The sequence below is a fragment of the Lepidochelys kempii genome, chromosome 5 (genome assembly GCF_965140265.1).
Source record: "Lepidochelys kempii isolate rLepKem1 chromosome 5, rLepKem1.hap2, whole genome shotgun sequence".
NCBI classification, from domain to species: Eukaryota; Metazoa; Chordata; order Testudines; family Cheloniidae; genus Lepidochelys; species Lepidochelys kempii.
The window spans coordinates 87,607,105-87,620,124 of NC_133260.1; the positions used below are offsets into that span (position 1 = coordinate 87,607,105).

General features: G+C 40.6%; 1 protein-coding gene across 6 annotated transcripts in view; it reads left to right on the forward strand.

Annotated features, from left to right (window-relative positions):
• The window catches only part of CNTNAP4 (contactin associated protein family member 4), a 310,896-nt gene that overhangs the window by 208,940 nt on the left and 88,936 nt on the right, over positions 1-13,020 (forward strand). For all 6 annotated transcript variants that reach the window (XM_073344935.1, XM_073344938.1, XM_073344940.1 and 3 more), the window contains one exon: positions 634-805. In XM_073344935.1, coding sequence (XP_073201036.1) covers positions 634-805 — 172 coding nt within the window. The remainder of the gene's footprint in view (positions 1-633; positions 806-13,020) is intronic.

Genomic DNA, 13,020 nt, shown 5'->3' on the forward strand with positions numbered 1-13,020 from the left:
ATGTATTTTACTTGCACTATATTTGTGTGTTCAAAGATAATATATGTGTATACCTTTTAAAAATTACCAAAACAAAAATTATAATAATAAATAAACATCAGTATATTCAGTAGCTCATTTTATTTGTATTTTAACTTGGATTGTGTAAGAGTTATAAAATAAGTTATTTTTCCAAGTCACACACTCTCAATATTTTGACTGATAACACCAGTGTGTTTGTGAACAGCTTATTTCCATAAAGCTAAACCTCATTTGAATTTGTGTTTTGATGTTTGGGGTTTTTTTTCCCTCCAGTTCTTTGATGTAATTCCTTATAAAAATCACATCAGTACACAGGAACAAAAATGTTCATAACAAAAATGTAGTATAATAACAAAAATGATTATACTGTAGTATAATAACAAAAATGATTATAAACAAAAATGATTATACTACAAAAATGTTATACTACAAGGCCAATAGGTTCAACGTCGTCATTCAAAGGAGCTCATGGCTAAACTCTCCCCACAAAGCCCCCAGAGACAGGAAATCAGCAGCTTTCAATTGGCTTTTAGAGTACGGATTGAAATATACAAATTGATTTTGTAAGATGAATCTTTTCCAAAATCAGTTATTTTTGTTTGTTTGTTTCAGGGTGTCCTAACAATGGCGACAGCTCTGAATGTAAAAGTCCATTTGCCGGTTTTCAAGGATGTATGAGACTTATTACCACTGGGAACAAAGCAGTGGATCTAATTTCAGTACAGCAAAATTCCCTTGGTAACTTCAGTAACCTTCAGATAGACTTGTGTGGTATTATAGACAGGTAAGGAAAGTCTGTTTATTTTTACTCATTTATGAATGAGTTGTTTTCACACTTACTTGGAGTTCAAGAACAAAGCTTTCAGAAAATAGAACATTTTGACTCTTCCACATATGTCCTAAAGTCTAGAACAATTACAATGTACTTATTACAATGAAGAGAAGATCTTTTCAGTTGTATTAAGTCACTACTTACAAATAAAATTACAGTTAATAGGGTTAGAACCATTTGTTGTGGTTCTGACTTATTGTAAAGGCTTAAAATTTATGAAATAAACAACTTCCTTCCTGTAACTGAAACTCTGTCCTCATTGAGAATTGCAGTGGAGTGCTCTTTTAAAAGTAATGTGTAGCCTATTATATTTTTTCCTTGCAGGGAATTGTGAAAATGGGAAAGGTCCTTTTTAGAGGCTGAGGGAATTCACCATATATGTGCAAATTTGGAGTGTAATAAAGTTGATGGTGATTGATGTTTTCAATTTGCATAATAAAGAAAATTTTAAAAATGTTTCCCTCTTCTAATTTTAAGTAAACAGATACTTATATGCAGGTCATATACAACTATGCTTTTTTTCCCCTCAGAACATTAATACATGAGATTAGTTGTGTTAGTTTACTCCCTAGAGTAGTGGCTCTCAACATTTCCAAATTACTGTACCCCTTTCAAGAGTCTGATTTGTCTTGTGTACCCCCAAGTTTCACCTCACCTAAACACACATAAAATCAGACATAAAAATACAAAAGTGTCACAGCACATTGTTACTGAAAAATTCCCTACTTTCTCATTTTTACCATATAATTATAAAATAAACTGGAATATAAATATTGTACTTACCTTTCAGTGTATAGTATACAGAGCAGTATAAACAAATCATTGTCCATGAAATTTACTTTGTATTGACTTTGTTAGTGCTTTTTACGTAGCCTGTTGTAAAACTAGGCAAATATCTAGATGAGTTGATGTACTCAGAGGTCTTCCAGGTGGTACCCCCATGGGTTACACGTACTGCTGATTGAGAACCACTGTCCTAGAGTATTGTAGTTTGTCATAAACCTACATTAGCTATGATTCATCATAGCTGATAATCTGCTCAAATTGCTTCCCATCCATTCTGATGTCACTACTAGTGTCATTTCTATCTTTTGATAAGAAGGGAGTTTGTTGTTTTATTCTTGTAGTCCTTTTCCTAATTTTACAAATAAACTTACAGAGAGGAAAAATTCAAAGATGGAAGAATGCAAGACAGTCTGTTTAAAACTCCATCACTTCAATTAAGTTAGAATTGGTAGACACACAACTTAATTATTATACTCCAAATACTGGTCTCATGCCTTTTTAAAACAATGTATAGTTATAGCTAGAGTTCCGTGTGTGTCATGGTGGTCGTGGAAGTCACAGATTCTGTGACTTTCCACAACCTCTGTGACTTCTGCAGCGGACAGTGTGGCTGACCCCAGGGAACAGCCACAGCGGCCACTGCTGGCATGGCTCTGCAGCCCTGTGACCAGTCCATGCCTTTTACTAAAAATACCCATGATTAAATCATAGCGTTAGTTATAACTTCTATTTCTGCCCTTGGTAGTTTATTCCATATAGAGCACTACCTCTCAAATTTCCAGAGATAGAGTGAGGGACAGAGACACTCAGGGTACGTCTACACTACAATAAAAACACCTGTGGTACTGAGTCTGAGCCCAGGTCAGCTGACTTGGGCTTGGGCTGCAGACAAAAAATAGCCGTGCAGACATTCAGGCTTGGGCTGGAGCCTGGGCTCTGAGACCCACTCTCCTTTTGTTCCCAGAGCCTGGGTTCCAGCCCAAGTGTCTACACTGGTGTGGGTCTTTTACTGCAGTGTAAATGTACCCTTACAGCTCCACTGAAGTCAAGGGCAAAACTCACATTGACTTCAGAGGGTGAATCCTTACCCCACTGAATTGTTGGACCCTGATGGCAATGGAATACAAGGGAGGGTATAATTTCCACCCAAATATTTTGCTTTTTACCTGCTATCTCCTTTCTTTTTTCACTCTCCACTTTCTCTCTTCATTTTGTCCCTTTCCTTACTCTCTCTATCCAATGTTACTTGAATCATTACCTCTTCTCTTCCATTCTTTCTGTTCTGTATCTTCTCCCTCTTTCTCATTCCCTCCCATGTTTATCTCCACTGCCCCTTAATTGCCAAAACAGAGAAATGCTACTCTTATCGTTATAGTAACAGGTCCACACACTCCAAATGTGACAAGTCATTTGCTCTTTTCCTGCAACACATGGACAGGGTAAGGGAAAGACTAGATTAGATGTTCCCATGCCTTGTGACACAGGAGGCAAACCAGAGTCCACTTCGGTCTCTCTAGTGCTGTTTCTTGCTCCATCATAGTCTGTTTCTGTGACAGCAGCATGTCATGTCATCCATTGTCCTCTTTTCTACGTTTCACCAGGTGACATCCAGTCAAGGGCTTGTCTAGGAATATTTTTGACATCTGTACAACGTATCCAAACCACTTCAACCTTCTTTCTTGAATCATTGTCTCTACAGTCTATTGACTAGCCCTCTGTAACACATCAGTATTGATTACTTTAGCCCACCAGCGGACACCACCTATTCTTCACCAATATTTCTGATAGAATGTACTGTTTCCTGTTGTGAACTTCTAGCACTAGGCAAGTTTCAGAAGTGCATAACACTATGAGTGTTACAATGACATTGTATAACTTTATCTTGGTTCTTCTGTGGATCTACTTTATTTTGCAGATGTTTGGCTGTCTCCTAAAAGCTCCATTGCCTTCTCAGTTCTTGCTTCTGCCTCCTTATAGAGTTAACCATCAGCTCTGATTGTGTTTCCAAGATATACAGTCTTGTTAACCGTGCCATCTTCTTTCCTATCAATCACATATGCACCATCATTGCTGACTCCTCTTTCAATGATCATGACATGTTTTTTGTTTTGTTTTGGCTGATTCTTAATCTAACTTTGGCAGCCTCACATTTGACACTGGTAGCAATCTTTTTCATGGCATTGTCTTCTTTGTCCAACCGAACCATGTTATCTGCAAAATCAAGACCTTGAAGTTTTCCTCCACTCCACATAACTCCTGTATTTCCTTTGATGTTGCAGAAAAGAAGGGGTGATAAAATGCATTCCTGCAGCACTTGAGTGACAATATCAAACCAAATGGTCTCTCTACTTTCTGTCCTTACACTGCATTTTGAAACGTCATACGGTATCTTGATCAGTGACACTATCTTTCTAGGAAGCTGTTATTGTTGCAAAATCTTTCATAGTGACTCTATAAATGCAGTTGAAAGCTCCGGTGAAATCTATGAAGTTAAAGACTAATCTTCTCTGCTAGGCGGGCTCTTTCTTAATTGTTTCAGAGTAAATGTGATCCACACACAATCTTTTAAGTCTGAAGCCTGCTTGCTCATTACTCAATTTTTCATCTAGATCCAGTTTGATTCTGTTCGATAATACACTACAGAACACTTTTTCATGTACCGAAAATAGCATTATTCCTCATGTCTGTCTGGTCCTTGAGCAGCTCTGTCATCCACTCCTGCCCCTCTATAATCCGCTCCTTGCTATCCATATGCAGTTTCTGACTGATAGCCTCTCTCCATGCTCTCTGCTCGCTGTCAGCAGCATCAGAGGATTGCACCACCTCCCAGAGTATGTCTTCCTTATTCCTCTGGATTTGTCTCCTTATCAGGCTGAGCCATTCAGCTAGTGTGCAGGAGACCCTCAAAGGCACATCTGCAGAAGCTAAAGAAACAGTAGATAGAGGCACTATTGTGAGTACACTCACAGCCTTAATTCATACAAGTTAGATACACCACTTTCTCACTTTCCCTTGGAGGCACACAGCGAGAGCCATAACCTTGGTGAGTTCGGCGCAAGGAGCAAGTTGAGACAAAGGCTGGGGGCGTTTCAGAGGGGTATCACTACAAGCATCTAGAGATACTATTCTGAATACTGACACCGTTTTCCAAAGGTGGGGGTGAAATCAGCTGATATCTCGCTTCTGGGGGTAACTGAGAATACAAGGATGCAGCTTCTGCATGCGTGTGGCTGCAGACCAGGTCTGTATGCTGCTCGCCTGTGTGCTGCTTTGTTGCCTGCACAAATAACTGCCAATTGGCATGGCAAAGTTTCCTACCGTAGGGGAAGAAACAAGGCAGCACTCCCAAGAAACCTTCAGCAGAGGATTGCAGAGTACTCAGGAAAGTTTCCTAGAGAACTCAATGGAGGATTTCCAGGACAACCCGGTATGCCTCAACAAACTTTACCACAGGATCCCCTCTGCCTAGCTGCACAAGGGAATGAGAAGGAAATACAGACGGTGCTTGTGTTGGTTATATCTATCCCTCTTCTATCCTGAACCAAACAACAAAAACAAAACACCTAGGCTCTACCTCATGTCTCCCTGCAGTATTAAAGAACAATGAGTACTTACTGGAGTTCCCCTCTCCTGCATCAGGTGTACCAGAGCCAGAGTTCTGGGACTGGTAAGAGCCCTCTGGAGTGAAAAAAGAGGTCCTGGCTTGCCATGCCACTGGACATCCCTGTTGTCTGTCCCCCATCCTCCTCCAACCCCACTTCCTTGTCCACCATTTTGTCCTCAGGCCACTGGCGCTAGCCCCCCCTGAAGTATCCATGGGACTGTTGGCAGTGGAGGTATGGTCACTGCCAAGGATGCCGTGCATCTCCTTGTACAAGTGGCATATCTTTGGCAACGCACCAGAGTGACAATTGGTCTCCGTTGCCTTCTGGTACATCTGCCTCAGCTCCTTGATCTTAGCATGGCACTGCTGCGTGTGCCTATCTTGCCCCTTCTCCTCCATGCCATGAGCAATCTGTCTGTAAGTATTCAAGTTCCTATGGCTGGAGGGGAGCTGTGACTGCACAGTCTTCTCTCCCCACAGACTCAGCAGAGCCAACAACTGCAGTGTACTCTAGTCAGGTGTGTGTTTGCTGCAGGGAGCTGGCATGGTCAGCTGGGAAGATGCTATATGAGCTGTCCATGCCAAGCAAGCAGGAAAAGGAATTTCAAAAATTCTCAGGGCTTTAAAGGCCTGCATGCTTGGTAGCTTGGTACCTTGGACACAAGGTATGCATGCTTGTGTCCTGCAGGGCAGCAGAGTTCAAACCAGTGACCAGAGCAGTCACCATGGGCATTATGGGACATCTCCTGGAGGCCTCTTAGGGTGACATAAGCAACACAATGTCTACACTGCGTCTCTCTAACTTCATAGCAAAAAACTCTATGCCTCTCGCTGAAGTGGTTTTATTATGTCGACGTAGCAAGAGAGTTAAATCAGTGGGAGGAGCATTGCAGTGTGTCGCCTCCAAAACTGCCTTTTGTCAACAAAACTGTGTAATGTAGACATGCCCAATAAACAAATGTCCCTTTAACACGCCGTTCCCCACTCCCTCCATTGCACCTCACTCAAAGCTGACCTGGGTCAGCAAAGACCCAGAGGTGCTTTCACATGAGTTTACCTCACACCCAGGGGGAACACTGAGTAATGGGTCACAGTAGCCACTGTTGACTCTGTGTTGCTTCCTCCGCTGCGCAGTCTTTCACTCTGCTGCTGTCATTTGTCATGCCACCGTTCACTCCATCATGCCATCGTCTGCTCCATCATCGATGGCCTTGTGCCATCACCTTCTGCTGCCACCTGCTTCTGCAAGTTGGTCTCTTGAGGTTCTACCCAGCTCTCAGTGTTTTCAGCAGCTAGCAAGCTGGGCAGTTTCTTCCACAGAAATGCTCTCCTGCAGCAGGTCTAAGCACTTAGCACTTAGACCTTGATTATAAGTGCTTTCAGTTCTCGTGATCACTTAACAAAGCAAAAGACCCTCAACTGAGACTAATCAGTTCTGTCTTTAAACAGTGGAGATGGTCAGATCAAACAGTGCCTGTGACTCTTAGGCAGAGTGCATGCCACCAGGCAGAAACACCTGCCCCGCTCCAAACCCTCTCTCTCTCCACTGGGATATGGCATCCAAATCCCCTGCTTAGCAACTTCAGTTCAGTTGAGGGTGACCCCCTCAATTAGGACAGGCTAAGTACAGTTCTGTCACCCTTTATTCATACAATACGATTAACAACATTTCATTACCCCTACATTCAATACTAAAGTTATTTGTAACCCATCACCAGCCAAAACTGATCACTTGGGCAACAGCTGTGTCTGATGGATACCTAGGCAAAGTAGGTGTGTTCATATGAATACAGTCTGGTCCTGAAGCCTTTTCCCCCAGCTCATCACTAGCTGCCAGGAAAGAGCTCATTCAAACCTTGCTTACATAAGGAATAGCCAGCATGGATTTGTCCAGAACAAATCATGACAGACCAATCTAATTTCCTCTTTGACAAGGCTGCTGCCCTAGTGGATATGGGGGAAGCAGTAAATAAGATATATTGAATCTTAGAGTAAGGCGCTTTTTTTTTTGACACAGTCCTGCATGGCATTCTCACAAACAAACTAGAGAAATGTGGTCTAGGTGAAATTACTAGAAAATTGAAACAACTGGTTGAGAGACTGTACTCAAAGAGAAGTTATTAATGTTTTGCTGTCAAATTGGGAGGTTGTATCTGGTGGGATCCTGCAGGGACTGGTACTATTAAATATTTTAATTAATGACATATGATGGTGACTGCACCGGTGACTCAAAGTTAATAGCAGTTGGAGCACTTTGAAGCACAGGATTAGAATTCAAAATGGCCTTGACAATTAGAGAATGGGTCTGAAGTCAACAAGATGAAATTCAATAAAGACAAGTGCAAAGTACTACACTTAAGGAAGGGGGAATCAAATGCACAACTATAAAAGGGTGAATAACTGTCTATGTGGAAGTACTGCTCAAAAGGATCTGGGGGCTCTAATGGATCACAAATTGAATATATGTCAAGAATGTGAGGCAGCTGCAAAAAAGGCTAACATCATTTTGGGGTGTATTAATAGCAGGAGCATCATATGTAAGACACAGGACGTAATTGTCTTGGTAATGGCAATGGTGGTATCTCAATTGGAGAACTGTGGCCAGTTCTGGGTACCACACTTTAGGAAACGTGGAAAAAATGGAGAGAGTTCAGAGGAGAGCAAAAAAAACTAATAAAAGATGTAGAAAACCTGACCTATGAAGAAAGGTTAAAAAAAAACCTGGGCATATTTTTAGTCTTGAGAAAAGGAGACTGAGGAGGGGACCTGATAAGTCTTCAAATACAGTATGTTAAGGTCTGCTATAATGAACAATTGTTCTCCACATCCACTGAAGGTAGGACAAGAAGTAATGGGCTTAATCGTGAGCAAGGGAGATTAAAGTTAGATACTAGAAAAAAACTTCCTAACTGTAAGAGTAGTTAATCTCTGCCATAGGCTTCCAAAAGAGGTGGTGGAATCTCCATCACTGCAATTTTTTTAAAAACAGGTTGGACAAACACTTGTCAGGGATGGTCTAGGTTTATTTAGTTCTGCCTCAGCACAGGGGGCTGGACTTGATGACCTTTTGAGGTCCCTTTCAACCCTACATTTCTATGATTCTCCCCATCATTCCTTTTGTTCTACTTCCATTGTTAATTATCTTTCATCTTTCACTTTTACGATACGACTGTGACTCTAGAACCATGGTAACAATTGTTTACACACCTGAACAACAGTTCCAATGACAAGACTGTAGGTCACTTCCTTCATCAGCACTTGTAAAAGATCATATATCCAGCAATGATCTTCTCCACTCTCTGCTGAAGGCAATGTGATCCAATTGTGTCTCAGTAATTCCATCATTTATCTTTCATGCTAGTTTGTGTTTCTTATGATGAGGGAAAAGTGTACAAACAAAGTATACATCCTGCACTGTGTAATGAATCTTTCGCCACTGTCCATCTGTCCACCCCTTAATTCTGTGTTCACCCATGAAATGGGTCAGGAGAAGGCAGTGTGAGAACTATACTGTGTGTCTCAAATCCAAAAAGATGGGACAAAAGCAGGTCACCATCAGGATGGAAAATAGCCAATAACTGGGATGTCCAGCCAAGTTTGTTATAGTTGATATTAATTACTCTCTCTGTTTTAAAAGGGAGGCTGAACTTTATTTGATGATCTGGCACTACTCAAATAACTGTTCCCTCTAGCAAGTCACAAAGTCCAAATAAACCCCTTCCAGGATAATAAACGGTTTATTTCCCCTCACTAGGGACTTCTGCCCCTAGTCTGGGCCCTTTAAATTCAGCTTTTTGTCCCAAACAAACACCATGCCCTTCTTGGTGTGACCATATTTCTCAAAGGGAAAATGGGAGACTGTGTGGGGCTTGCCCGAGTCCGCCTCCCCCCACAAGGCGGGCATCGCTGCTCACCCAAGCCCTGCCTCCCCGCCCACACGACGCTGGGGCTGGCATCGCTGCTCGCCCAAGCTCTGCCTGTTCCTGCTCCGAGCCTTGCCTCCCCCCATGCAGGGCTGGCATCACCATTTGCCCCCCCTCCGCCGCCAGTTCCTCCACACCCCACTTGTTTGACAAAAGTGGGCATTTGTCCTATTTGCTCTTGCCAACTGATTAAGTTGGCATGAGAAAATGGGACAAATTCCCGCTTTTGCCAAAAAAGACGGGATGGCCGGTACAGGACTTAAAAAAGGGATTATCCCGGCCAAACCAGGACATATGATAACTCTAGGTTTATGCCACTTTACCTGTGGCTGGTAGGGCCCACCCACTAGACCAGGTTCCAACCCAGGGACCCTATAAACAGCAGAGACATGTGGCGTGAGTCAATTTGTTGCTGCTTCTGCCCTGGGACTCTTCCTACCTGGCCGCTTTAGCGTCACCCTTATCTCAGCATTAAGCTTCTTAGGCTCCCTTTCTCCCTACAAACCCAGATATGGAAAATGCAGCCAGATAACAAACTCTGGCTATCCCTCAAGTTCTTTTGGCCAGAGAGGAGCACCCTTCCTTGCTAGGGCCCTGCTGGCCTGGATTCAAGGAGCTGCTGAGCCTTGATTGGCAGTTGCTAGTCCCTCTAGTACTTGGAGTACCAGGTTTCTGTGGTTTCTAAAATGGCCACTCTGGAGAGTCCTCTCTAGGCAACTTGGAAGCCCCACCTTCTCTGCCCTCTTCTTCTTCTCAGCTCGCTGCTTCTTGGGGCAGGGTCTAGTAGGACCATGGAGCCCCCAGTAATGAGCCATAAATTCAAAATGTATTCTATCACAGTCAATAACATATAAAGTAGAGGAAAAAATTGGTGCTCATCTCAGTCATAGTGGTACTTTTCTCCATCTGCTGAAATTTTCTTAATTCTAGTTTTGATCACCTCTTGCATTCATTATTGCAACTCCTTTCTACACAACCTTGCAAATATCAGCTTTCAAGTCTCTAGCATGTTCAGCATATTGCTACCCACCCTATCCAAGCTCATACCAGGTTAATTTCAGCATCCACTTCAGCATCCTTCACTTCATGTTAGCATCCTTTCTTTTGTTTTTTAAACATGGATTTATTCTAACATTATAGACATTATTTCTTTTTCACTACCTCCTTCACATAATCTCATCATCTTTGCTTTATGTAAGTTTATCAGTCCTCCAGTTTATTTCTCTCACTAACTCTTTCTCATTTCAAATCTCTGCAGAATATATGCATTCTTCTTTACCTCTCGATATTATTTTGTTTATATCTATTAAAGCAACTTGGATTATACAATTTGTACTGGATTGCATGTTCAATGCATCTATTGTCAAGTATTCTCATGTAAGAATGTTTTCTACATGGTAGGGATGGAAAGTGAGTATGTTCGCCCCAATTTAACAATATCAGGGTGTATCTGTTCCCAATGAAGGATAGCTTCCCTTCAGTTGAAGTCAAGCAAAACATGTCTTTAACTTTTTGGATCTCCCCATATCCTTACTTAGCTGCACATATATGCTAGTCTCTTCCCTTGACTAATTTAACTGTTCCCAGACTGCTTTTTGTCTGGGGAGATCTCAATATCTGTTGTCAGACTTCAACAATAGATCCAATCTGTTCTTGAAGTTTTTTCTCCCCATCATTAAATATTCTGGTATCAGTAAATGTGACTGATTTTCTTCAATATTTCTTATTTCTCATCTGGAAAAGATTTGTAGTAGCATCTGTCCCCATATTCCCCATAGTTGATACAAATGACAATATTCTGGAGTTACTGAGGATTTAAATCTGTGTAACGGACAGCAGTAATTGGACTTTTGAATCTAATCGTCTTTTCTGAGGAACGATAGGTTTACACACTTAACTTCTACTAACATAAACACAAGTTATTCTTTGAATATTGATTTCCCAGGATTTCTCCCTTGGAGAAGAATAGATCCCAAAAATAGATCATACTCATTTCTTGTGTGGCCTGTTGGTCATTTAGTTGGTCCTTAGGCACTTGGCCATGTTTTCTCAGTCTCTGTTTTTTGTTCAATTTTCATTTCATTGTCTATGACTGTTCATTTTTAATATTTTCTTAATATTCATTTTGTACTTACCTTTTTATGCCACTTTCCCAGTCATCGCTCTTGGCTTGCTCCTTCACGTTTCCCTTTTAATGGTATTACAGGTGTCTGTGTTGCTATATGGCTCATAAAATCCCTTGGATATACAAATATTTCTCTTCAACTATTTCTCCTTAGTGTCCTTTCTCTCTATTGTTCTATCAATTTACTATCGTATTTATTAAATGCTAATTACACACAAATCATCCCACAAATAGCTTTAAAGGACAGTATGTCAGTTTAAATGCCTTACAAAGTTACTGCATTCAGTCTCTGAGGAGAGAATGTCAGATGCATCTGTCATAATTACATCCGCCCCTACACAGAGAAGTAAGATGGCCCACAGAGAATTATAGTTGTTGGTATCTTGGCAGCAGAAAATGGAATCAAATGGTTCAAGTGGAGATGTAAGTTCTGGAGCACTAGGAAAGCCGATGAATGTACTTTAAGCACAGATGAAGGAAATAAAAATAACACAGGTTTCTATACATGTTCTTTACACCTTTGTATCTTTACACATAATTTGCAAACCTAGTAAGTAGAGTGTTCAGGAAAGATGTCTTTACACATTACTGATGTGTAAAATTCTACATTCTTTCTTTGAAAAAGATGTATTTGTGTTCTGGTTCAATGTGTTGTTTTGAAGATTAGCTTTTGATTATCTTCGGTCTATTGCTTTAGTTTTCAAGTTACACATCATCATGTACCTAAAAAGTATGCTGCCAAGTACCACATGGCAAATGCCAGATCCACTCTCTTTCTGGTATTTTTGGAATAAATGAAGCATTGTAATTTAGTGAGAAATGAGCTATGTTTTGGAGCAGCATCAATGGAAAAGGTTTACTAAGAGATGTGTTTCTTCCTAGAGAGGACTATTGTAAATCTAAGTTCAGCCAGGGTTGCAGTGAACTAGATTAATTGTATGGCATTCTTTTGATTTATCTAATGACTACTTTGCATTATGAAACCTGTAATGGAAGGGTGATCTAAAATTCAATGTTAAAAAGTTTTAAGTGTAACTTAAATTGTTTCTAGTTATATTAAACCTGGTTTAAGCATCTTCAATGTCACTTAAGTTTTTGATCTTGGAAGACTGTTAAAAACATAAATTGAAATGGAAGGGGAGTTTATATAAATGGCAATCATGTTAATCCCTTAAGATCTGCAGATAATGATGTATTTATCATTATCTGCAGATCTTAAGGTGGACGCTAAAAGGTGGACACTAAATATTTACTAGGGGAAACAACTGCAGCAGGAAAAAAAAAAGTCCTGAATGACAATTATAGAAATGGCTTATGAGTTTGACTGTTAACATGTGTGTGTATGTTAGAGCTGACAACTGGTCACATCTATACAGCATTAAAAATCAATAATTATGGTAGCTCTAAATACCTTTACTATCCACATTTGTTCTGCAAGAACAATTCCTTCCAACAACAGCCATTTAGTATAATAATAGGTCAATCTCAAGTATATAAAGATTATTTTTATACCCCAAGTCAGAATTACTCGGAAATTATATTGCAGCTAATTCTGAACCTATCATGCAGTGCTGAGATGCAGAAAACCTATTGTGCAAATGAGGGAGGAGATAAAGCACAGCTCCTTAGATTGTATTCATAGGTATAACTACCCTGAAATCAGTGGAATTAGATTTATTTACATGGCTCAATTTTTCTCCACTGGAAATCTCTCCTATCATTTTGTTTC